This window comes from Dipodomys ordii, unplaced genomic scaffold (assembly GCF_000151885.1).
Source record: "Dipodomys ordii isolate 6190 unplaced genomic scaffold, Dord_2.0 Scaffold196, whole genome shotgun sequence".
In the NCBI taxonomy this organism is placed as follows: Eukaryota; Metazoa; Chordata; class Mammalia; order Rodentia; family Heteromyidae; genus Dipodomys; species Dipodomys ordii.
Window position 1 is genome coordinate 1,591,757 of NW_012267412.1, and position 24,062 is coordinate 1,615,818.

Genomic DNA, 24,062 nt, shown 5'->3' on the forward strand with positions numbered 1-24,062 from the left:
TCCTCCTCCTTGTCCTCCTGCTCCTCCTCCTCCTTCTTTTTCTTCTTCTTCTTCCTCTCCATCCTCCTCCTCTTCTTCCTCTTTCTCCTCCTTTTTTCTTCTCCTCCTCCACCTCCTCCTCCTCCTCTCCCTCCTCTTTCTCCTCCTCTCCTCCTCCTTCTCTCTTTCCCTTTCTTTCCTTCCTCCTTCCTTGACTTGAGGTCTAAGAATGTCTTTAACCTGCTATTAGATCTCCTTTCCTCAAATAGTCTACTTTTGTCTAAAAGGTTGTGTAGGCTCAGTCAGTAACAGATACCCACCCAACCAGCAACAAGAAACAGAGACAGGATCTCATTCATTCCAGGTCTTCTTAAGTTTTTCCTGTTTACTACATCCTAGCGAACATTCATTTTCCTTTATGGAATTTATAATTGGGCAAAAGAAGTCAGCTTTGCCAGAGACCAGAGAGGCTACCCATAGTTTATTTTCAATTGTGTCGATGTCCTGTGTGGACCTCACACTATTCACTTGATGGCCTTGTGCTCTGGCTGCCTAGGTATGCAATTAGACTTGAAAGCGGCCTTCTTATGTGCAGATAAACATTCCATAGATGTCTGTGAACAGGGTCTGCACATTTAATATTTATACATTAATGGCCTTCATAATTAGCTTTGGGGAAGTCACCGGGAATAATAAAGCTAGCTGGTGGTTTTTTCACCACTCTTGATTGGATTCTGCTCCAATTCCCTGTACAAAGTTGTGCAATCACTTGGAAATATGCTCTAGGCTCCCACGTGCTTTCCAAAAGCAAATGGTCAGGTCAACAAACCTAATGTTGTAATATTATTGCTGGAACTCTGCTTGCACAATCTTTTTAGAAGAAGACAAACAGAAGGAATTCAAATAAGGTTCTAAGTGCTGAGGACAGAGTGGAGAGAACACAGGAGACAAGAGAGGGATTGTAAAAATCTGAATCCAAGTTGGCTCCTGAAACTTGGCAAAAGCATTCCCCAGATTCTAGACGGGGAGTGTTAAATCATGAAATTACTTACCATCCTTCTTCTCTGTTCCAGGCTGCTGCCAAGTTTAACCCAGGATGAAGTCTTCCAGGAAACTGACTGCAATGATGGAGATGTATTTAAGGCTGTGGATGCTGCTCTGCAGAACTATAACAAAAGGAACCAAATCGGCAACCAGTTCCTGTTGTACCGCGTAACTGAGGTCAATAAGACGGTGAGTGAGCTCTTTAACCTTGAAGTCACCTGGGACTTTTGCTTGGGCTTAGCACCCAGGACTTTTCTCTTCCCTTCTTCTTCTCCTGTTCTTCCTCCTCCTCCTTCTTTTTTTCTTCTTCTCCTTTTCCTCCTCTTCCTCCTCCCCCTCCTGCTCCTCTTCTTCCTCCTCCCTTTTATTTTCCTTTCTTTATCCAGGAACTCAGCCAGTCTACAGCAAGAGGATTTACTGGGTCTCTAGCCTCAGATTAAAATATAAAGAACTCCCAACTTTAAAAGAGAGGGAGTTTGTATGTGGTGTATGTCTAAGAGGAGTCAGAAATGAGATTAGCTTGGTTCTATTGCATTAGACTTAATATCTACCATAAAGTCTGTCTACCGAATGAATCAAGCCTAATACCACATTTTAGCTGTTTTCCTTTTACTCTTTTTGTTTGTTTGTTGGAAGTACTTGGACTTGAACTTGGAAACTTGTGCTTGCTAACCAGGTGTTCTGTGCCCCCATCCCCAGCCTTGTTTTGTGCTGGTTATTGTTAAGATATGGGTCTGGGCTGCGATTCACCTATTTTAGGATTCCTGTCATAGCTAGGATCATCTGTGTGCACCATCATGCCCAGCTTTCAGTTGAAAAGGGAATGGTATGGACTTTTCTGCCCCAGCTTGCCTGAAACCTATATCCTCCTAGTCTCAGCCTCCCAAATAGACAGGATTAACAAGGTCTGAGCCACTGACACACACACAGAAGTTTTTTGTTACTATTTTGGTGCCCACATTCCCACGTGGGAGTAACTGGAGTTTGAAAGGCAAGGCCTTATCCTTATTAGACAGGCACTCTACTGCCTAGCCATTGCCCAAATGCTTACTATTTTTTAAAATTTGTTCACCTAAATTAATAAATGAATGAATAAATTTGTTTTGAGCTTTTTTCTTTTGGTGGTACTGGAATTTGAATTCAGGACCTCATGCGTGCTAGGCTGGCACTCTAACTCATGAGCCACATCTCTAGCTCTATTTTTGCTGGCTGGGTTTTTTTCAATTTTTTTTTAAATTTAAATTTTTTTGTAAATGTGATGTACAAAGGGGTTACAGTTACATAAGTAAGGTAATGAGAGCATTTCTTATCGAACATTATTACTCCCTCCCTTGTTTTCCTCCCACTTTCTCTCCCCTCAACTCCCTTCCCCCACAAGTTATATAGTTCATTTCCAATATAGTGTCTTGTGAGTATCACTGTTGCATTGGTTCACCCTTTTTTCTTTGTCTCACCATTTTGTTATTCCCCTTCCTTCCCCAAATCAGATAAACTTATATACAGGACACAGGGTATCAGAATCAAAAACAGTGATGAGGGGCTGGGAAGGTGGCTCAGTGGTAGAGTGCTTGCCTTGCATGCATGAGGCCCTGGGTTCGATTCCTCAGCACCACATAAGCAGAAAAAGCCGGAAGTGGGGCTGAGGCTTAGGTGGTAGACTGCTGGTCTACAGCTGAAGAGCTGGGGGACAGTGCCCAGGCCCAGAGTTTAGGCCCCACAACTGACAAAAAAAAAGAAGAAGAAAAAGAAAAAAAAAGAGAAAAACAAAAAACAGTGATGACGGGATAAACCAAATGGGTGGGGGTGGGTGGGAGGAGAATGAAAGAAAAAAGAAATAACTTCACACAATACATTAAAAACAACAACAACACCCAAGAGCCAGTGGCTCAAGCCTGCAATACTAGCCACGCAGGAGGCTGAGATTTGAGGATCACAGTCAAAGCCAGCCAGGGCAGGAAAGTCTGTGAGACTTTTATCTCCAATTAACCACCAGAAAACCGGAAGTGGTACTGTGGCTCAAGAGGTAGAGCATTCACCTTGAGCTGAAGAGCTGAGGGACAGCGTCCAGGCCTAGAGTTTAAGCCCTATGACCAATGAAAACAAAAACAAGAAACCTTTTGTTTCCATATCTTGGAGTTCATTTCAATTAGCATCATTTTATATTGTCATAGGTACATAGCTACTGAGCTATTGTAATTCTCTGCTAGGACTATGCTAGATATATACTAATATTACAAATGAGGGAAACATGGAGCCCATGTTTCTTTGGGTCTGGCTTACTTCCCTTAGTATGATTTTTTTCAAAGTCTTTCCATTTCCTTATGAATGGGGTGATGTCATTCTCTCTGATAGAAGCATAGAATTCCATTGTGTACATAAATTACATTTTCTTGATCCATTCATCTACTGAGGGACATCTGGGTTGATTCTGTATCTTAGCTATGGTAAATAATGCTGCAATGAACATTTTTGTGCTGGTAGCATTAGTGTGGCCTTGTTTGTGATCATTTGGCATTTGCCCAAGAGTGTGATTGTTAGATCATAGAAGAGCTCTATGTTTAGTCTTTTGAGGAACCTCCGTACTGCTTTCCAGAGTGGTTGAACCAGTTTACATTCCCACCAACAGTGTAGTAGAGTTCCCTTTGGGATACATTCCCACCTTGCTGGCTGTTTTTGAGATAGAGCCTTTCAAAATGTAAAGGATACTTCTTTTGGGGGTGATTAAATGGTTTAAAATAGATTGTAGATTGTAGCAATGATTATAAATATGCTAAAAACATTTTATTGTATACAATATATGAGTAAAGTATATGACATGTGCTGAAATCAATAAAACTGTCTAAAGGAGGAAAGGAATTAGAAAGCAAGACAAAGCAAATATACTATGAAATCATTCATAATTAATTCTACTATATACAATGAACTTTAAAAATACTGTTCTCATATTTATGCTTTTCTTATTCTAAAAGCACTATGTGTTAATTAGGAAAAACATAAATTTAGCCTGTAATGCTAGATGTTAAGAAGGCTAAGATTCGAGGACTATGTTTAGAAGCTAGCCTGGACAGGAAAGTCTATAAGACTTTTATCTCCAATTAATCACCAAAAAGCTGGAAATGGAAATGTGGTTCAAATGAGAAAGTGCCATCTTGAGCACAGCCCTTACTTCAAGCTCCAGTACAGGCAAGGAAAGAAAGAAAGAAAGAAAGAAAGAAAGGAAGGAAGGAAGGAAGGAAGGAAGGAAGGAAAGAAAATGTTTGTTTACAGAAAATATTTCTTTATAGACTAAAGTGAAAGCTACTTACAATTCCATCACAAATGAATAGTTTTTTAATATCTTCCAGATTTTTTTTTTTGGTGATGGTCCTAGGGCTTGAACTCAAGGCCCGGGCGCTGTCTCTGTGCTTTTCTGCTCAAAGCTAGCACTCTACCGCTTGTACCATAACTCCACTTTCAGCTTTTTTTTTGGTAGCTTATTGGAGATTAGAGTCTCACAGACTTTTCTGACCAGGGTTGGCTTCAAATTGTGATCCTAGAACTCAGCCTCCAGAGTAGCTAGGATTACAGACATGAGCCATCACCGCCTGGCCTTCCTTTTTTTTTTTGGTCTGTTGTGGGGCTTGAACTCTGGGCCTGGGCGCTGTCCCTCAAGGCTAGTGCTCTACCACTTGAGCCACAGCACCACTTCCAGCTTTTTCTGCTTATGTGGTGCTGAGGAATAGAACCCAGGGCCTCATGCATTCAAGGCAAGTGCTCTACCACTGAGCCACCTTCCCAGTCCCTGTAAATATTTTTAATGTGTGCTTGTTTTCCACTGAATCAAATAAAATTAAGACTGATATTCATGAAGAGACAATAACCTGCGTAAATTATTTGCTGCTCAGCTGAGTGAATCTGTATGTCTTTGGTGGCTCTTTTTCAGGTTAGCCCTCAACTGTTTTATTCTGTCAAGTATGAAATCAAGGAGGGAAACTGTCCCGTGGAAAGTGGCAAAACCTGGCAAGACTGTGAGTACCAGGAGGCGGAAAATGCGGTAAGTTTGTGCTGATTCCCAGGCCTCGCTTTCCCATCCAGCTTTGCTGGGCTTGACAAAACTGAATTTAAATTAATTTGTAAATGGGCACAGAAAGCCATAGAAATTGTACATTCTGGGTTTTTTTTCCAGTTCTGGAATTTGAACTCAGAGCCTGGGCACTGTCCCTGAACTTGTTTCTTGCTCAAGGTTAGCATTCTACCACTTGAGCCACAGTACCTCTTTCAGCTTTTTCTGTGTATGTGGTGCTGAGGAATTGAACCCAGGGCTTCATGCATGCTAGGCAAGCACTCTACCACTAAGCCACATTCCCAGCCCAGAAACTGTACATTTTCATGGGGTCCCATGTGATGTTTTGCTTCATTGTGGAATGTTTAAACCAGGTTAAATCACTCTCCTCACTCAACAATTTTTATGGTGACAACATTCAAAATTCTTTCTTCTATATTTTTCAAGTGTGTAGTACAGCCAGGTACCAATGGTTCATACCTGTAATCTTAGTTACTCAAGAAATCTGAGAGGGGCTGGGAAGGTAGCTCAGTGGTAGAGTGCTTGCCTTGCATACATGAGGCTCTGGGTTCGATTCCTCAGCATCACATAAGCAGAAAAAGCCAGACGTGGTGCTATGGCTTAAGTGGTAGAGCACTTGCCTTGAGCCGAAGAGCTGAGGGACAGTGCCCAGGCCCAGAGTTCAGGCCAACCACCGACCAAAAAAAAAAAAAAAAATCTGAGAGGCGAGGTGCCAGTGACTCAAGCCTGTAATCCTAGCTACTCAAGAGGCTGAGATCTGAGGATCAACTTTCAAAGCCAGCCCTAGGCAGAAAAGTCCATGAGACTCTTATCTCCAATTAACCACCAGAAAACCAGAAGTGGAGCTGTGGCTCAAGTGGTAGAGCACTCACCTTGAGCTCAAGAGCTGAGGGACAGTGCCCAGGCCCAAAGTTCAAGCCCCATGACCAACAAAAAAGAGAAATAAAAAAGAAATCTGAGAACTAGAGGTGGAAGCAAGCCTGAGCAGACAAATCCTAGAGACACTTCCCTCCAATTAACTAGCAAAATGCTAAACTGGAGGCATGGCCCAAGCAGAACATCAGCTGTGAACTAAGTGATAACCCACATCAGAGATGGAGATCCTGAGTTCAAGCCCCAGTACTAGCGGAAGCGTGCATGCGCACACACGCGCGCGCGCGCGCACACACACACACACACACACACACACACACACTACACTACACTGAAATATGTAGCCCATAATTGTTACCTGCAGTTTCTCTAGAGTGCAGAAGTATGCCAGAACTTTCCCTCCCAGTTTACTGTAACCCCAAACTCAGGGGCCAGTCTCCCATTCCTCTCTCTGCGGGCACTTACAGCCTGTGGCAACCACCATTTCCCTTTTTACTTCCAAGAGAGCTGTTCTATTAGATTCCTCATGGGAATGAGGTCATGTGGCTGTTTTTGTTTTTGTTTTATTTCACTTGATGACCTCCAGTTCCATTCACGACGTTGCAAATGAAAGGATTTCGTTCCCTCGCTCTATCCTTTTTTTTGTGACTAAATAGGATTCCAATGTGTATGTATGGCATATTTTCTTTCTCCATTCCACAGTTGTTGGTTTCTACCAGTACCAAAGCTTGAACTCAGGGGTTTTTGTTCTTGCCCAACTTCCTTGTTCCCCGTTGATGCTCTACCATTTGAGCTACCCCTGCAGTCTGGCATTTTGCTGTTTAATTGGAGATGGAGTCTTGTAGACTTTTCTTCCTGGGCTGGCTTCCAACTTTATTCCTCTCTTTGATGTCAGGACATCAGTATACTCTGTGTGTTTTGAGCATGACAGTCACTTGCAATTATAAAAGAGCCCTGGACTCAGCCAGAGACCAGGACTTCGCGGTTCTGCCTCTCCCTGATTTTGTCCAATAGGTAGAACTAATTAGCTGCTGTGTCCTGCAAGACCAACTTTTTTCTAATAGGCTAAATCCACGTCCATGCAAATAGTATTAGTCTACTGAAATTGAGGAGGAAATCAAGAGGATCACAGGCTGTTTCTAAGGCACTATCAACCCCTAGTGAGAAAGAACTGTTTCCAGGGCTCTAAGCAAAGACTGAAATGAACAGTTCTTACCACTGACTTGGCCTCCCTCTGACACATGGATAGTAATGGCTTGTAAAAATAATCACCTGAGTCCAAAAATATTTATTATCTTATCTCAAAACTCTGTTAGGAGCCAAGTGCAGGTGTTCAAGTCTATCATTCTAACTATTGAGAAAGCTGCGATCTAAGGATTACAGTTTGAAGCCAGCCTAGACAGAAAAACCTGGGAGACTCCTAGCTCTAATTAACCACAAAAAAGCCAGAAATGGAGCTGTGAATCAAGTAGTAGTGTGCAAGCCTCAAGCACAAAAGGTTAGGGCCAGTGTCCAGACCCTGAGTTCAAGTTCCAGGACCAGAAACAAACAAGCAAACAAACAAACTCTGTTAGGAAACAGTGCTCACTTTTTCTTCCTTTAGTGACAGTACCAGGAAGACTTCTCCATTGGGAAGTTTAGGATGCATCTTTGTTTCTTTTCTTTCAGGCCACTGGAGAATGCTCAGCGACTGTGGGAAAGAGAGAAAGTGAGAAATTCTCTGTAGCTACCCAGACCTGCCAGATCACTCCAGGTAGCAAATATATTGAGTGACAATGGGAGTGGGGAGGGAATTTACAGAATCGAGACCGGGCCAGTTCACTCTCCTGATCACCATCTTCTGCCAGGGGGAGGAAGCTACGCATATGTCTCTACAGTTCTGACACATGTCTAAAGAGGAAAAGCCACAAAATAGTTGCAAGGAGAGCTGTGACAAGTGGCATAATCTAAAACCGTTGGTCTCCAGATTGTGTTTCCATATTATATACTGTTAAGTTCATTTTGTTACTGCAGCAAAATACTGGGGATAATCAACTCAAAAAAGAAAGGAAGGAAGGAAGAAAGAGAGAGAGAAAGGAAGAAGGAAGGAAAGAAAGAAAAGCAGGCTTGTTTTAGGTCATCGTTTAGGAGACTGTCATCTATAATATAGTGACCCCTTTGCTTTTTGACCTGAGGCAGGGTGGTACATCATGGCAGGAAGCATGTGACTGGGCAGCTCACTTCATGACAACTGGCAGTGAGAGTGTGGGAGGGCAAGAGAAAGAGGGAGAGGGAGAGAAAGAAAAAGGAAGAGAGAGGATGGAGCAGGGAGTGGGAGGGAGGGAAAAAAGGCGTCTCACACATCCCTTTCAGGGTGTAAAACTTGAAGCGACTTCCCACCTCTGCCCTTTCCCAGAAGAGACATCTTGGAAACTTTATAACACATTGTAGCCTTCGGGAGGCATTTAAGATCCAACTACAGGGCTGGGAAGGTGGCTCAGTGGTAGAGCGCTTGCCTTGCATGCCAGAGGCCCTGGGTTCGATTCCTCAGCACCACATAAGCAAAAAGAAAAAAGCTGGAAGTGGCGCCGTGGCTCAAGTGGTAGAGTGCTAGCCTTGAGCTGAAGAGCTGAGGGACAGCACCCAGGCCCAGAGTTCAGGCCCCACGACCAGACCAAAAAAAAAAGAAGAAGATCCAACTACAGTGTGTGTGCAGACAGTGCGATCTGTTTGGTGAGGAAGTCTCAGACTCTCACGCGGGGTCCTTTCCACATACACCCTCACCTGTAAGTGACCTACCTGTCCTCTCTGAGACATGTGCCTTACTGATGCAGGTCAGGAGATCAGCTACGAACATGACTTAACAGCGCAGTTGCTTCTGTAATATTGTATATCATTTCATCGCTTCCCCTCAGAGGTGTTCATTCCTATAGCACTCCTGAAGGTTTATATGGTGACTAGCCTGGCATTCATGTACTTCCCTGGGGAGGGACCATTGCTTTGATCAGATTCACCATGACCTTTCAAATAGAGCATGTGACCTCTGAATAAAGTCAGTGCTCCTGTGCTAAAGAGCGAGGAACAAACTTGAGAGCATAGAATTTCTCTATCTACTGTCCTCTAGTTACCCCTGTCAGCATCGTGTGTGGAGATCTGGTGAAATGTGTCTGCCACATCCTACACCACATCCCCCTTTCTCAGGAGCCATCTGTCTCTTGTCCCCAAGCCCTCACACCCCATGTTCAAACCTCTTGTCACCTTCACCCTTCCCAGCCCAGGCATCTTATTGTTAAAGTCTTCCTTGACCTCATGTTGGACCTGTCTTCCTAAACCCATGCTGCTAAATCATACTGAAATGATTGGTCTCTGGTTCTTTCCAACTTGATGGTCATTTTCTTCACACAAGTGATCATTCTAACCCGTGAATAGCTCCACTAGTCAGGGGCTGATGCCTCACGCCTATAATCTTAGCTCCTCAGGAGGCTGAGATCTGAGGAGCTAAGATCTGATTAATCTGCAAAAATCCCTAAGCCTAAATGTGGCTCAAGTGGTAGAGCACACCAACTCTGAGTGAAAAAGCCAAGTGAGAGTGTGAAGCTCTGAATTCAAGCTCCAGAATCGCATGTGTGTGCCACCCCCGCCACACACACACGCACACACACACACACAAATGTGTTTTATTTTTTCTGTTTCTTTTTTCTTAATGTCAGTCATGGGGCCTGAACTCAGGACTTGGGCACTATCTCTAGACTCTTTTGGCTCAAGGTTAGTGCTCTACCACTTTGATCTGTGGAGATAAAAGTCTCACGGAGACTAGCTTTGAACTACAATTCTTAGATCTCAGCCTCCTGAGTAGCTAGGATTACAGGCATAAGCTACCAGCACCTGGATATGCTCTCATTTTTTTCTAATGTGCATAGGGTTTACTGGAAAGTTTGCTTATTGAGGTCTTCCAAATGATCTTGATTTAGGACGATGTATTGGAATGCTGCTTTCCACTGTTAATGCTACTTCTTTGCCTGCTCTTCTTTCAGCCAATGGCCCTGTGATGATGGCCCAGTACAATTGCCGTGGGTGTGTGCACCCCATATCAACAAATAACCCGGATCTGGATCCTGTTTTGAAACATGCCATCGAACATTTTAATAACAACACCCAGCATTCCCATCTCTTTGCTCTTGGAGAAGTAAAAAGAGCTCAAAGACAGGTTTGCTTTAAATCTTTTTCATGGGATAAGATTATACATTTCCATTTACTCTTCACATTAAGAGTTTCATCACCTACAATAAACCACTGGCAGAAAGAAAGCAAATGTTCACATGCTGTAGGGGGGAGCTCATATTATTTTTATGTAACTAGCACAGAAAGTGAACAGATCCTTCAACCTGTAAAGGGAGAAAGATGGTGAATCATACTCCCTTCCCTTAAAGTTTGTTTTTCATGAACCAGTAATCAGTATTAGTGTTCTTCCCACAGATGAGGAAATGGAAAAGTTATTCTGGTCTTGGGGCTAAAGAAATTGTCATCACCCTCTTGCTAAATATGGCCCCCAAAACATCAAACTATTTCAAAAAGGTTGAAACTGCTGGGTGCTGGTGGCTCACACCTATAATCCTATCTACTCAAGAGGCTGAGATCTGAAGATTGCAGTTCAAAGTCAGCCCAGATGGGAACTCTTATCTCCACTTAACCACCAGAAAATTGGAAGTGGCGCTGTGGCTCCAGTGGTAGAGTGCTTGCCTTGAGCTGAAGAGCTCAGGGACAGCAGCCAGGCCCAGAGTTCAAGCCCCATCACCAACCAAAAGGAAAGGTCGAAATTGCTTTCTGGGTACACTCTAAAGTACAGTTCCCATCTCATCTGGGGTGAGGGGAAATAAATACTTAATAATTTCATTTTAGCTAAGTGTTAGTGGCTCATACCTATAATTCTAGCTACTCAAGGGGCTGAGATCTGAGGATCTAGGCTCAAAGCCAATCCAGGCAGAAAAGTCTATGAGACTTTTATTTCCAATTTAACCAGCAAAAAGCTAGAAATTGAGGTGTGGCTCAAGTGATAGAAGGCTAGCCTTGATTGAAAAGGCTAAATGAGAGTATGAATAGCCCCAAACTGGCACCAATCATCATCATCATCATCATTAATCACTATCTCTTTATTGACTCAGTTCATCCAATCTTTGTATGGTATATGGATGTATGTGTGTGTGTGGTGCATACGAGCACGCATGCACCTGCTAAGTACTAGGATTTCAATTCAGGCCCTGGGTGCTCTTCTAAAGATAGTATCTAACCACTTTGTGGCCTAATCTCCAATTAACCAGCAAAACAAAACAAAACACTTTTTTTTTTTGCCAGTCCCTAGGGATTGAACTCTGGGTCTGGGCACTATCCCTGAGCTGGTTTTTATTTATTTTTTTTCTTGAGCCTCTGCCCCACTTGTGGCTTTTTTTGTGGTACTGAGGAATCAAACTCAAGACTTCATGCATGTTAGGCAAGCCCTCTACCAATAAGCCACATACTCAGCCCCCACAGCTTTACTTTTTGAGGTAATAGTCTTATGGACTCTCCTGCTAGGCTGGCTTCGAATGGTAATCCTCACATCTTAGTCGCCTGAATAGCTAGATGTCAGGTGTGAGCCACTGGTGCCCAGCTTATCCAGACTTTTCTAATAGCCTAGTGCGTCCCTGTATTTCAGCCTTTTGTAGGTGATCTACTTTGGCTAGCAACCTTCTATTGCTTCCATGTAAGACATGTGTATTATTCCATTATGACCAAGTATAGTGTTCAGAATGGGGCCTGCTTAGGATAAGGCAAGAAATCTCACTAACTAGTGATGTGAGAATTTGAGGACTTACTAGGCAAGGTCACTCCAGCTGGAAGTCTTCTTATCTAGACCATTGTAATTCACTAGGTTCAGCAAACGCTTTTCTCTCTGCAGCCCAGAAGAACAACTTTTGCTTGGTCTTATATAGGAAATAGAATAACTCCACCTATACTATTGCTTTTCATTTGAAGATGGATAGATGTGGAGGGGCTGGCAAGAGCCTCAATTTTTACTTAGTGGGACTAATGTCTAATAATAATAATAATAGTTTGTATTGCTTGAGTACTTATTTGTCCTTCAATGTTTTAAATACAACATAATGTTCATGTTTCATTGTAAATACTGTTTAAACTGTACTTTTAATAAGCAATCTAAATTTGTTTCAGGTGGTGGCCGGGTTGAACTTCGAGATTATATACACCGTTTTGCAAACTAATTGTTCCAAGGAGAATTTTCTGTTCTTAACTGAAGACTGCAAGACCCTTTCAAATGGTGTAAGTGGCCAAAATTTAATCGTTAATAATAAAGCTCCTAGCCTTTTGTTTAGTTTTCACAAGCACAGGAACTATCAAACTGTGTAGGAAAACCATTGCTAAAATTTAGATGACATGGCTGAGAGTGTGGCTTAGTGGTAGAGTGCTTGCCTAGCATGCATGAAGCCCTGGGTTTGATTCCTCAGTACCATATAAACAGAAAAATCTGGAAGTGGTGCTGTTACTTGAGTGGTAAAGTGCTAGCCTTGAACACAGAGAAGCTCAGGGACAGCACCCAGGCCCTGAGTTCAAGCCCCAGGACCGGCAAAAAAAGAAAAATTTAGATGACATTAGCAACTCAAATTTGATGCAAAAATCACATGGAAGTGAAAATTTACATTTGCTTGGAATCCTGAAGTTCATATTGCTGCACAACTAGCAGTAAGTGTTGGCAGAGTAGAGCAGGGTCTATGGCCTGAGCAAAGATGAAGCAAAGAAGGGATTATCTTTGGCTTGTGTCTTCATACTTTGAATTCTCCTCTTCTTCCCAGTAGCACCATGTCTTGCAGTATTCTACAGCTCTACTCAAGACAGCTTTTCAATTCTAGTTTCCCTGGGCTAGTTTTTTTTTTCTTTAAAACAAAAAAACAAACAAAAAAAATCCAGGTGTTGGTGGCTCATGCCTATATAATCCAAGCTGCCCAAGAAACTGAGATCTGAGGATTACAGTTCAAAGCCAACCTAGGCAAGTCTGTGAGACTCTTATCACCAATAAACTACTCAGAAAAAGCTGAAAGTGGCACTGTGGCTCAATTGATAGAGTACTAGCCTTGAGACAAAGAATCTTAGGAACAGTATCTAGGTCCTGAATTCAAGCCCCAGGACAGGCACAAAAAATAATAAATAAATAAATAATAAAATAAACACATTTGCCTCTTTGTGACTCTTCCTAGGAGGATATTGTATCTTCCTAACCACAATTATGTTAGATGGTATCTCTCAGGGTAGTTACAGTGTTCAGTTTTGTTTTGTTTTGTTTGTGCATAAATTAAGGGCCTTTTACTTGCTAGGCAAGCAAATACATTTTTATAAAAGAATGCTAGCCAGGCACCGGTGGCTCACGCTTATAATCCTAGCTACTCAGGAGGCTGAGATCTGAGGATCGAGGTTCAAAGCCAGCCCAGGCAGGAAACTCTATGAGACTCTTATCTCCAATAAACCACTAGAAAACCAGAAGTGGCGCTGTGGCTCAAGCGGTAGAGTGCTAGCCTTGAGCTGAGGAATGCAGGGACAGTGCCCAGGCCCAGAGTTCAAGCCCCACGACCACCCCCCCCCAAAATTAAATAAATGCTATTATTTTTTATATTTCTAAATAATTTCTAAATAATAATTTCTAAATAATTATATTTCTAAATAATTCTAAATAATACATTTCTAAATAGAAATGTATCTCTAGTTCTTAAAAAGGCATTTATTTTAAAAATACTTGCAGCTGGGCACCGGTGGCTCAAGCCTGTAATCCTAGCTACTCAGGAGGCTGAGATTTGAGGATTACAGTTCAAAGCCAGCCGAGGCAGGAAAATCCATGAGTTTCTTATCTCCAATTAACCTCCAGAAAACCGGAAGTGGTGCTGTGGCACAACTGATAGAGTGCTCACTTTGAGCTGAAGAGCTCAGGGACAGCACCCAGGCCCAGAGTTCAAGCCCCATGACCACCAAAAACCAAACAAACAAACCAACACCATGCAGCCAAGATGTGTGAGTTGGGATGAAATTTGAGAGTAAAAACAGTATATTCTCTGATTCTTTAACAGTTTTTTTCTGTTTCAGTCAATTTTTCTTATTGATTTTCAGTCAATGTCAATCATGAATACTTTTCCAGGATAGTATCCATTTCACAGGGATTTAAATAACATGTACTTGTTGATAATATTCTCATATTTTTATATTTATCTGTATGTTATGTTGTTTTTACACATTCAGTATTTTTCTTTGTTCAAAAGGATCAGTTGCATGTTTTTTATTAATATTTTTTGTTTTTTTGGTGCCAGTCCTGGGGCTTGACCTCAAGCGCTGGGCACTGTCTCTGAGCTTTTTTGTTCAAGTCTAGTGTTCTATCACTTGAGCCATAGCTTCACTTCCAGTTTCTTGTATGTTTGTTGGGATATTTTGTAGTTAATTGGAGATAAGAGTCTCACAAGCTTTAATGCTCGAACTATGATAGATCTCAGCCTTGAGTAGCTAGAATTACAGGTGTGAGCCATTGGTGCCTGTTACACTTTTTTTAATTCTTAAGTTAAACATTTAGATTTGAGATAGGAGGGTAGTTTGGTTTATTTACCCCATCTTTTTAAATTATGAAATCATAAAAGCATAGATTAGGCTTCTATGGTGTTTTGGCAACATGTATACAATTCTTATTTTTACTGTTTTCTTTTATCTTAACTTTGGGAGAGCTCAGACTTTTATATCTCTATATAAACAGTGAACTGTTATACATGTAATTACATAGTCATTATTTCTATCCAAGGAATTCTTGTCATTTCTTGTTTTCTGTGTGTGTTTATACTTGTGTGTTTTTCTTATTGATTCTATTACATGTTTCTTATTTTTCTTTTATAATTAACCTATGTTCTATTTCATTTTTTTCTATGCAGTGATTTGGAAAGTAAATGTTGTATCTCTTAAGTTTATTAGTATTTAAATTATTCTCTAAAATGATTTTAATGTTTCCATTTTAAAAACTAGGATGCTAGTGAGTGTACAGCCCATGCATTTGTGAATATTCATCAGAGAATTGCTTCATTCCAACAGAGTTGTGAACTTTATCCAGGTGAGAGATAGCACCCTATATCCTAGCTGTGGATAGTGAGCAAATCTTTTCATAGAAGCTATGCTTTTGTTTCCATGATACATTCACTAAGTTTATGTAACTTCTAGGATATTTTGTGTGTGTACAATTTCTGAGGCTTGAACTCAGGGCCTGCCACTGTCCCTAAGCTATTTTGCTTAAGGCTGATACACTACCACTTGAGCCACACCTCTATTTCTGGCATTTTGCTGGCTAGTTAGAGATGAGTCTGATGGACTTTCCTTTTCCTTTGAACCTCCATCCTGAGATCTCAGCCCCCTGAGTAGCTAGGATTATAGGTATGAGCCACTGGCATCTGGGTCCTATAAGCTGATCTGAAGATATCTTCCCAGGGGCTGGGAAGGTGGCTCAGTGGTAGAGCGCTTGCCTTGCATGCATGAGGCCCTGGGTTCGATTCCCCAGCACCACATAAGCAAAAAGAAAAAAGCCGGAAGTGGCACTATGGCTCAAGTGGTAGAGTGCTAGCCTTGAGCTGAAGAGCTGAGGGACAGCGCCCAGGCCCAGAGTTCAGGCCCCACGACCGGACCCAAAAAAAAAAAAAAAAAAGATATCTTCCCATACCTGATTACGCTGTAACAGCTGCAACTGGTATTGATTGTAAGTGGCCACAGGCAATACTGTGACAGAAAGGACCATTTGTGATTTTTGAGTAAAGATAACTTTTGAGTACAATGCCACTGGTGGGTTTTTTCCAGTCCCGGGGCTTGAACTTACAGCCTAGGCACTGTCCCTGGATTATTTTGCTCAAGTTTAGCATTCCATTGCTTGAGCTACAGCTTTACTTCTGGCTTTTTTGGTGCTTAATTGGAGATAAAGCACAAGATAAGTGCCAGTGGCTCATGCCCATAATCCTTACTACTTAGGAGACTGAGATCTAAAGATTGTGGTTTGAAGCCAGTCCCAGCAGGGAAGTCTGAGACTCTTATCTCTAATTAACCCCACAAAAACTGGAAGTAAAGCAGCAGAATACTAGCTTTGAGCAGAAGAGCTCTGGGACAGTGCCCAGGCCCTGAGTTCAAGCCCCAGGACTGACAAAAAAAAAAAGTCTCATGAACTTCCTTGCCTGGGCTGGCTTTGAACCGTGATCTTCCTGAGCAGTTGGGTTCCAGGCATGAACCACCAGCACTTAGCCAGCTGGTCTTTATATCCAAATTGTTCTTAAAATTTGGTGGTATAAACAAGGCAGCAGTGGCTCACACCTGTAATCCTAGCTACTCAGGAGGCTGAGATCTGAGGATCATGGTTCAAAGCTATCCTGGGAAAGAAAGTCCCCCTGAGACTCTTATCTCCAATTAACCACTCAAAAACCATAGATGGTGCTGTGGCTCAAATGGTAGAGCACTGGCCTTGAGCTGAAGAATTCAGGGACAGTACCCAGGCCCAGAGTTCAAGCCCCACAACTGACAAAAAAATCATTATTTCATTTTTGTAAATTTAATATGGTTTATTCAGTCAATACAAATCAGTATTTTATTTTTAAAAGTTGACTTTCTTTATACTTGAAAATTGTTTTATGCTGCACAGTGAGCAGCTTTACTAAAACTATATGTTCCTCAGAACTACATACTTTAAAATTCTCTCATTAAGAGACTCATTCCATTAAACATTGCTTTTTACAGTTTGCACCAAAAGCATAGAAAGTTGCTGGGTACTGTGGTTCATTCCTCTAATCCTAGCTACTCAGGAAGCTGAGATCTAAGGCTCAATTTTGAAGCCAGCCCAACAAATCCAAGAGACTCTTCAATTAACCAGCAAAAACACCAAAGTGGAGGTGTGGCTCAAATGGGAGAGTGCCAGTCTTGAGCAAAAAATGCTAAGTGAGAGTGCAAGGCTTTGAGTTCAAGATCCAGTTTTGGCGTACATATACAAATGAAGGAATTCAGAAGAAGTGTAGCATACTGATTGAGTCAGTTGCCTCTGTTTGAATGTTACCCACTGAGCTCTGAAGAGAAAGTGAATCTTGTGTCTGTCATTCAGCATTGGACCAGGGCTATACACAGCACTGTGTGCAGTGCACTTGTTGATTGGAAATCTGATTCTTTCAGTGGAGGACGAACCATATGTTCCTATATGTGTTGGCTGCCCCAAGGAGATACCTGTGGACAGCCCAAATCTGGAGGAGGCGCTGACTCATTCCATTGAAAAGCTTAATGCAGAAAATAGTGCAACTTTCTATTTCACGATTGAAACTGTTGAAAGAGCTACATCACAGGTCTGGAAATGACTTTAACTAGTGGAAAAATAGTCTATTTATTGTCATCTTTCTGCTTCAAGCTAACACTTTACCACTTGAGACACAGCTCCATTTCTGGGTTTTTGATGGTTAATTGGAAATAAATGTCTCTCAGACTTTTTTGTACAGGCTGGCTTTGGACTGCGATCCTCAGATGTCTGCCTCCTGGGTAGCTTACAGGTGTGATTAGATGTAAGTAGGTTAAGTGTGATCAGACTACAGGTGTGAGTAGGTGTGAGTAGACTGCAAGAGCAAACCACTGGTTCCTGGCTCTTCTCCATGTTTTTAAGATGCATAAGGAGATGGAGATGACTATAGTTTGTATTTTCAAAAGTGGAGTTACACTATCATCTTGTAACTCATTTTGTTTCAATAATGACTCTTCTTCTAGGTCATTAGGTATACATGTCATACATCACTTTTAATAGCTACATGAGGGGCTGGGAAGGTGGCTCAGTGGTAGAGCTCTTGCCTTGCATGCATGAGGCCCTGGGTTCGATTCCTCAGCACCACATAAGCAAAAAGAAAAAAGCTGGAAGTGGTGCTGTGGCTCATGTGGTAGAGCACTAGCCTTGAGCTGAAGAGCTGAGGGACAGCGCCCAGAGTTCAGGCCCCACAACCAGACCCCCCCCAAAAAAACATAGCTACATTATATTACAAATACACACAGACACTTAAATTTTATGATTAAATGCTAGCTAATTTGGTCAACAAATTGAGCTAAGAAAATGCTTACTGGATGACAGCATTTGTATAGTGACTAAAACTGTTGTTAAATGGGAGGGATTGGGTTGGGAGGGATGGGGACACTGGTGACAGGGGTGACATGGATTTAGATGCACTGTACTTATACAGACCATAAAACACTTACTACTCAAAATATTAGCGGAACCATGGGGAATACAAATACTTAATCCATATAATCTTTATAGTAATGCTAACTCAATATTTCACTGATTCAAGGTTTGGCAAGGACTCTAGGTGCTGGTGACTCACGCCTGTAATTCTGGCTACTCAGGAGGCTGAGATCTGTGGGTTGGAGTTCAAAGCCAGCCCAGGCAGGGAGAGAGTCTATAAAACTTTTGTCTCCAATTAATCACCAGAAAACCATAGAGTAAAAAGTGTGGTTTAGGTGCTGGGAAGGTGGCTCAGTGGTAGAGTGCTTTCCTTGCAGGCATGAGGTCCTGGGTTCGATTCCTCAGCACCACATAAGCAAAAAAAGCCGGAAGTGGGGCTGAGGCTCAACTGGTAGAGTGCTGGTCTACAGCTGAAGAGCTGGGGGACAGTGCCCAGGCCCAGAGTTCAGGCCCCACAACCGACCAAAAAAAAAAAAAAAGTGGGCTGGGAAGGTGGCTCAGTGGTAGAGAGCATGCCTTGCATGCCAGAGGCCCTGGGTTCGATTCCTCAGCACCATATAAGCAAAAAGAAAAAAGCCAGAAGTGGCGGCCTAAGTGGTAGAGCGCTAGCCTTGAGCTGAAGAGCTGAGGGACAGCGCCCAGGCCCAGAGTTCAGGCCCCACGACCGGACCCAAAAAATAAAAAAATAAAAAGTATGGTTTATCACACACTATTATTCATTAAGTACTTGTTTGTGCTGCTTACTCTTCCAGGTGGTGGCTGGGATGCTATATACTATTGATTTCTTGGCCAAGGAAACTGAATGTTCTAAGGAAACTAGCAACTTCTCCAAAAGTTGTGAGCCCAAGAAAATCGGAGTGAGTAGTAATGAAGTGTTGTCCTTTTCAACTGAAAACTTGTTTGATGTTTTCTTTTTGTTGTATTGTTTTTTGTTTTTTATCAGTCATGGAGCTTGCTTGACCTCAGTGCCTGGGCACCATCCCAGAGCTCTGTTGCTCAAGGCTGCAGCTCTACCACTTTGAGCCACAGCTCCACTTTCAGTTTTCTGATGGTTAATTGGAGATAAAGTCTCATGGATTTTCCTGCCCGAACTGGCTTTGAACCATGATCTTCAGATATCAGCCTCCTAAGTAGTTTGGATTTATAGGCATGAGCCACCAGTGCATGACTCCCTATTTGATGTTTTAATGATCATATGTTTAAGTGTCTCATGAGTAACTCAGGTCTCTTTTGCCTTTTCTTTTTAGCAACAGCTAAGCTGCCATGCTCGAGTTTATGTGGTACCTTGGGAGAAAAAAATTGAGTCCACCGTCAACTGTCAACCACTAGGAATGGTATAATTCTAAATGCAGCTAGCTTGGGGTTCATTTCAGCTCAATCTGAAAAGACTCGTGTTGGGATTGATAAGAAGCTATTTCTGCAATGAATGGGGGGGGGTCTTTTCTAAATGGAGAGAAAGGTCAGAGCAATGCTTTTATTGCTTTGTACACCATACACCAGGTGGACTGGTCTTTGCTCCGTCTTTGGGCTGGTAGCCAGGCAGTCTCCGCTGTGAGGCACTCCCCTTCAAGTTGTGCCTGAGTACATAACAACACCTCTTGGTGCTATGCTTATGTCCACAGGGCTGAGTGAGAGATACAAACTCACACCAGTTCCCCACTCATGAATCAAAATCTACATGTCTAAAAGATCCCCAAAGGATTCACACATATCATTCTTTATTTGGGGGGGGGGGTTGGGGCTTTCAGCTCAAGGCTAGCGCTCTACCACTTGCGCCACTTCCGACCTTTTTTTTTTTTTTTTTTTTTTTGCTTACATGGTGCTGAGGAATCGAACCCAGAGCTTCACGCATGCGAGGCAAGCGCTCTACCACTGCGCCACCTTCCCAGCGCCTCACACACATCATTCTTGTCTGAAAAGCTTTAGGTTTTTATCCCTCCCTTCCCTCCCAGCCTGCGGCTTAACTTCAAGGTGCTCTTGCATGGCTTTTTCTTTTCATATCTGGTGCTTTACTACTTAAGGCTCTGTACTTTGGGTGGTTAATTGGAATGAGTGTCACCGATTTGTCAACCCATATGGGCTTTGAATTGTGATCCTCAAATCTCAGCATCCTGAGTAGCTACAATTGCAGACATGAGCTACCAGTACCCAGCAAAAAGCATTTGTTTTTACCATCTTTTTAAGTCTTAAAAGAATCCTAGCTGGGAGCCAGTGGCTCACGCCTGTAATCTTAGCTGAGGAGGCTGAGATCTAAGGATCGCAGTTCAAAGCCAGCCCAGGCAGGAAAGTCTGTGAAACTCTTATCTCCAATAAACCACCAGAAAACCGGAAGTGGCTCAAGCAGTAGAGCGCTTGCCTTGCATGCATGAGGCCCTGGGTTCAATTCCTCAGCACCACATATGCAGAAAAAGCCGGAAGTGGCGCTGTGGCTCAAGTGGTAGAGTGCTAGGCTTGAGCTGTAGAGCTGAGGGACAGCGCTCAGGCCCAGAGTTCAAGCCCCACGACTGACCAAAAAAATAAAATAAATAAATAAATGAAAAGAATCCTAGAGGGTAAGTAATACTTTCTCTGTCTTTAAAGAGGAGATAGAAAAATTATAAAGACTCTGAAGTCCTAGAAAAAATAATAACATTATTCAGGACTTCCTTTTGTCCCAAGCACTTCTCAGAAAGAGTCGCCCTTATTTTCCATCCATCCACTTAGAAACCCTGTGAGGCAGGTACTGTTAATACCCACAGGTACTGTTAATATCATTCTGCATGAAATTGAAGCTACTGGTGCTCAGAATAATTGCAGGTCATATCAGAGTCTACCCTTTTCACCATGATGCTGATTATTAGAGAGGGCTGGTTTGACTCCAAAGCCCATATTATTTTACCTTTGAACAGCATAGACTCACATGTAATAGATAGAAATAATAGAATAGAAATAGAATAGAATAGATAGAAATAATCTTTGAGTCTGAATCTTCAGTACAAGCTACCTCTGCTCCTCTTTTCTAGTTTAGGTTTTGTTGGTGCCAGTACTAGGGGTTGAAACTCAAGGTGTGGGCTCTGTCCCTTAGCTTTTTTCTGTTCAAGGATGGCACTCTACCAATTGAACCACATCTCCATTTCCTGGTCTAGGTACTTATCATGTGTATGTATATATATGGTCTAACATAGTATTACACAGAAGTTGCATTTCAAGTTTGTGAATAACGCTCAACAGGACTATAGCCTCTTATGGAATCAGTGTTTTAAGGCCCTCAGAGCCTTTTAAGATAAAACCAGTAATTTATATAGTATTTTAAATCTGGCAGATACCTGCTCAGTTGCAAACCAGCATAGTGTTGCCAGATCTCAGTCTCTTCTTTCTTCGTTGATAGTGCGCTTTTCACAGTAATGCATTCATCTTAATATTTCCTGTTTAGATTACATTGATGAAAAGGCCTCCAGGTTTTACACCTTTCCGATCAGGAGATGTGCAGAAAACAGGAAAAGAAACAACTGTAAGTCTACCCTACACTTCCATGGTACCTGTACAAGATGAAGAGCAGGATCCAGAAAATGAACAAGGACCCACTCATGGGCATGACTGGGACCCTGAAAAACAGATAAAACATGAGACTGGTCATGATCCTAAACATGAGCATGACCAAGGCCATTCACACCATGGCCTTGGCCATGGACATAAAAGAAAGCATGGCCATGATCATGAACTTAACCAGTATAATGTTAAACACCAAAGGGGACATAGCCTTGGCCACGAGCATCAAATGGGACATGACCTAGCCAATGGACATAGACATAAGCATAAACATGGTCACGACCATGGAAAACATAAACATAAAGGAAAAAAACATGGGAAGCACAGTGATTGGAAAACAGAGCCCTTGGCAAGCTCTTCTGAAGATAGTATTACATCTTTACAGACACCAGAAAAGCCAGAAGGGCCAGCACCCATTCCTTCTCTGGCCCAGCCAGAGGTAGCAGTTACCTCTTCTGGCTTTCAGGACTCAGACCTCCTTGAAGCCTGGACGACTATCATCCCAACAGCTCCCACAGAGAATGATGATGACTGGATCCCTGATATCCAGATAGAACCAGATAGCTTTTCATTTAAGCTGATATCTGATTTTCCAGAAACATCCTCCCCTAAATGTCCTGGACGTCCCTGGAAACCAGTTAATGGAAAGAATCCAACCATGGAAGTGAAAGAATTGGATGATTTCGATCTCATTGATGCTCTTTCCTAACCTATGCAGCCATGGGGGTTTCTTTACCCCTTCATCAGCCCAAATATCCTCATGTGAAAGCGCCAAACATTATGAAATTTTAGAACAGCCTAGAGAGTGATGAGCCTCTGAGAGAGGACATCAGTGATCTCTGTGCCTGTGTGAAACTCTGTACCTGAATTTTAAATCCTGAGTCTTTCTCAATAGCTTCCTAAATTAGCAGAAGACAGACAAACTAACCTAATGTCCTCATGACCTACTGCAGTTAGCCGCTCTGATAAGGAATGTGTATACCTTAAAGTGTACACATACAGTGATTCCAATGGTTCATTATTATACAGCCATTCCAATGGTAGCCTCTAGTCCACAGTGTGTGAAAATATGGGAAGTCTAAAGACTGCATGTTGAACTTGGAAATGGGGTGAAAAGAATAAGGAAATGTTTCCATTATTGGCTAACTAGAAAGAAATATAGGTTAGCCAAAAGGAAGGAAAGGGTAAAGTAAATTAGTTGACCTTCTGTTTTCTAGTTATACATACTCTCACTTGACCAAGAGTTTCTGTAAGTTTTTCATTTCTATTTGCCCATTACTCTGGGCCACAGGCTTTCATAGGTTTCTGTTTATTTTTTGCTAAGGTTGCATTGAATAGTCCTCAATTTCCAGAAACTCTGTATTTAATGATAAGACTGATTTTTTTTAAAAAAAGAAGTAATATCAAAGTAGATTTATGCAAAGCATCTTTAAGAAAATTGATACAGGAAGATCATGGAATGTCATGCAAACTTTCTTCAGAAACTTTATGGGAAAATTTCTCTGTAGCCTCAAGCTAAAGACACATCATCTCTTTGTTATGATACTGAAAGCCATTGACTCTCTGCAAAATACAATTTATAAGCCAGATACTGGGGTCTCAAACATGGAATCCTAGCTACTCAGAAGGCTGAGACCTGGAAGATCAAGGTTCAAAGCCAACCCAGGCAGAAAGGTCTACAAGACTCCATCTCCAATTAACCAGAAAAAAAAAGCTAAACTAGAGGTATGGTTCAAATAGTAGAGTGCCAGCCCCTGAAAAAGAAAGCTGAGGGAGTGTGAGTTTAAGTAGCAATATTGGCAATATATGTGATTTATACTATCATAAGGAAAGCATACATTTTATAGCCCATGCTGTGTTTTTACTGAGGCAAACAAAGATAGGGCTTTAAACACCTTCACCTACCTGTGGCTACATGAGTCTCTTCTATTTCAATTAACTGGATGCATTTTAGCCCTGAGTACTTCATTTCAAATGTTGTTCCTACTTTTAAATAAAAAAGCAATTATATGAGGAAATAAAGTTACCTTGTCAACTGGGACTGCATTACTTTTTATTTAAAAATTGCACAGTAACATCAGATTAATGGAGTTTTACTATACTTACAGAAGCAGCTCCAGCCCTGTGTGTACAGGGGCCATGCCCCGAAGGCAGGGGCAGAGCCAGCTCCTGAAAGTGAGGTCTCCAACAGTGAGCAGAATCTTCCTACCAGGCAATAACCCAGCAACCTCTGCCAGCAGCTTTGAGTAGAAGGACATGAAGAAACATGGGATAAAATTTAAATAGAGGATGCTATTTTTCATTCTGCTCCTAGGCAAAATAAAGTTTAGACTTGATTCA

General features: G+C 42.0%; 1 protein-coding gene across 3 annotated transcripts; it reads left to right on the forward strand.

The window, feature by feature from the left end:
• The first annotated feature begins 814 nt into the window (after positions 1-814).
• Kng1 (kininogen 1) lies at positions 815-24,062 on the forward strand. Of its 3 annotated transcripts, none has more exons than XM_013034798.1 (11): positions 815-1,212; positions 4,946-5,056; positions 7,628-7,712; positions 9,973-10,145; positions 12,146-12,253; positions 14,981-15,065; positions 17,150-17,316; positions 18,947-19,051; positions 19,442-19,528; positions 21,607-21,944; positions 21,981-23,401. In XM_013034798.1, the coding sequence occupies exons 1-11, from the start codon at positions 1,018-1,020 to the stop codon at positions 22,429-22,431; spliced, it is 1,905 nt and encodes a 634-aa protein (XP_012890252.1). In that variant the 5' UTR covers positions 815-1,017; the 3' UTR covers positions 22,432-23,401. The 3 variants fall into 3 exon arrangements, with proteins under 3 accessions (XP_012890252.1, XP_012890250.1, XP_012890251.1); XM_013034796.1 differs by lacking the exon at positions 21,981-23,401 and adding an exon at positions 23,831-24,062 and having other exon boundaries at positions 820-1,212; positions 21,607-21,684; XM_013034797.1 differs by lacking the exons at positions 21,607-21,944; positions 21,981-23,401 and adding an exon at positions 23,831-24,062 and having other exon boundaries at positions 821-1,212.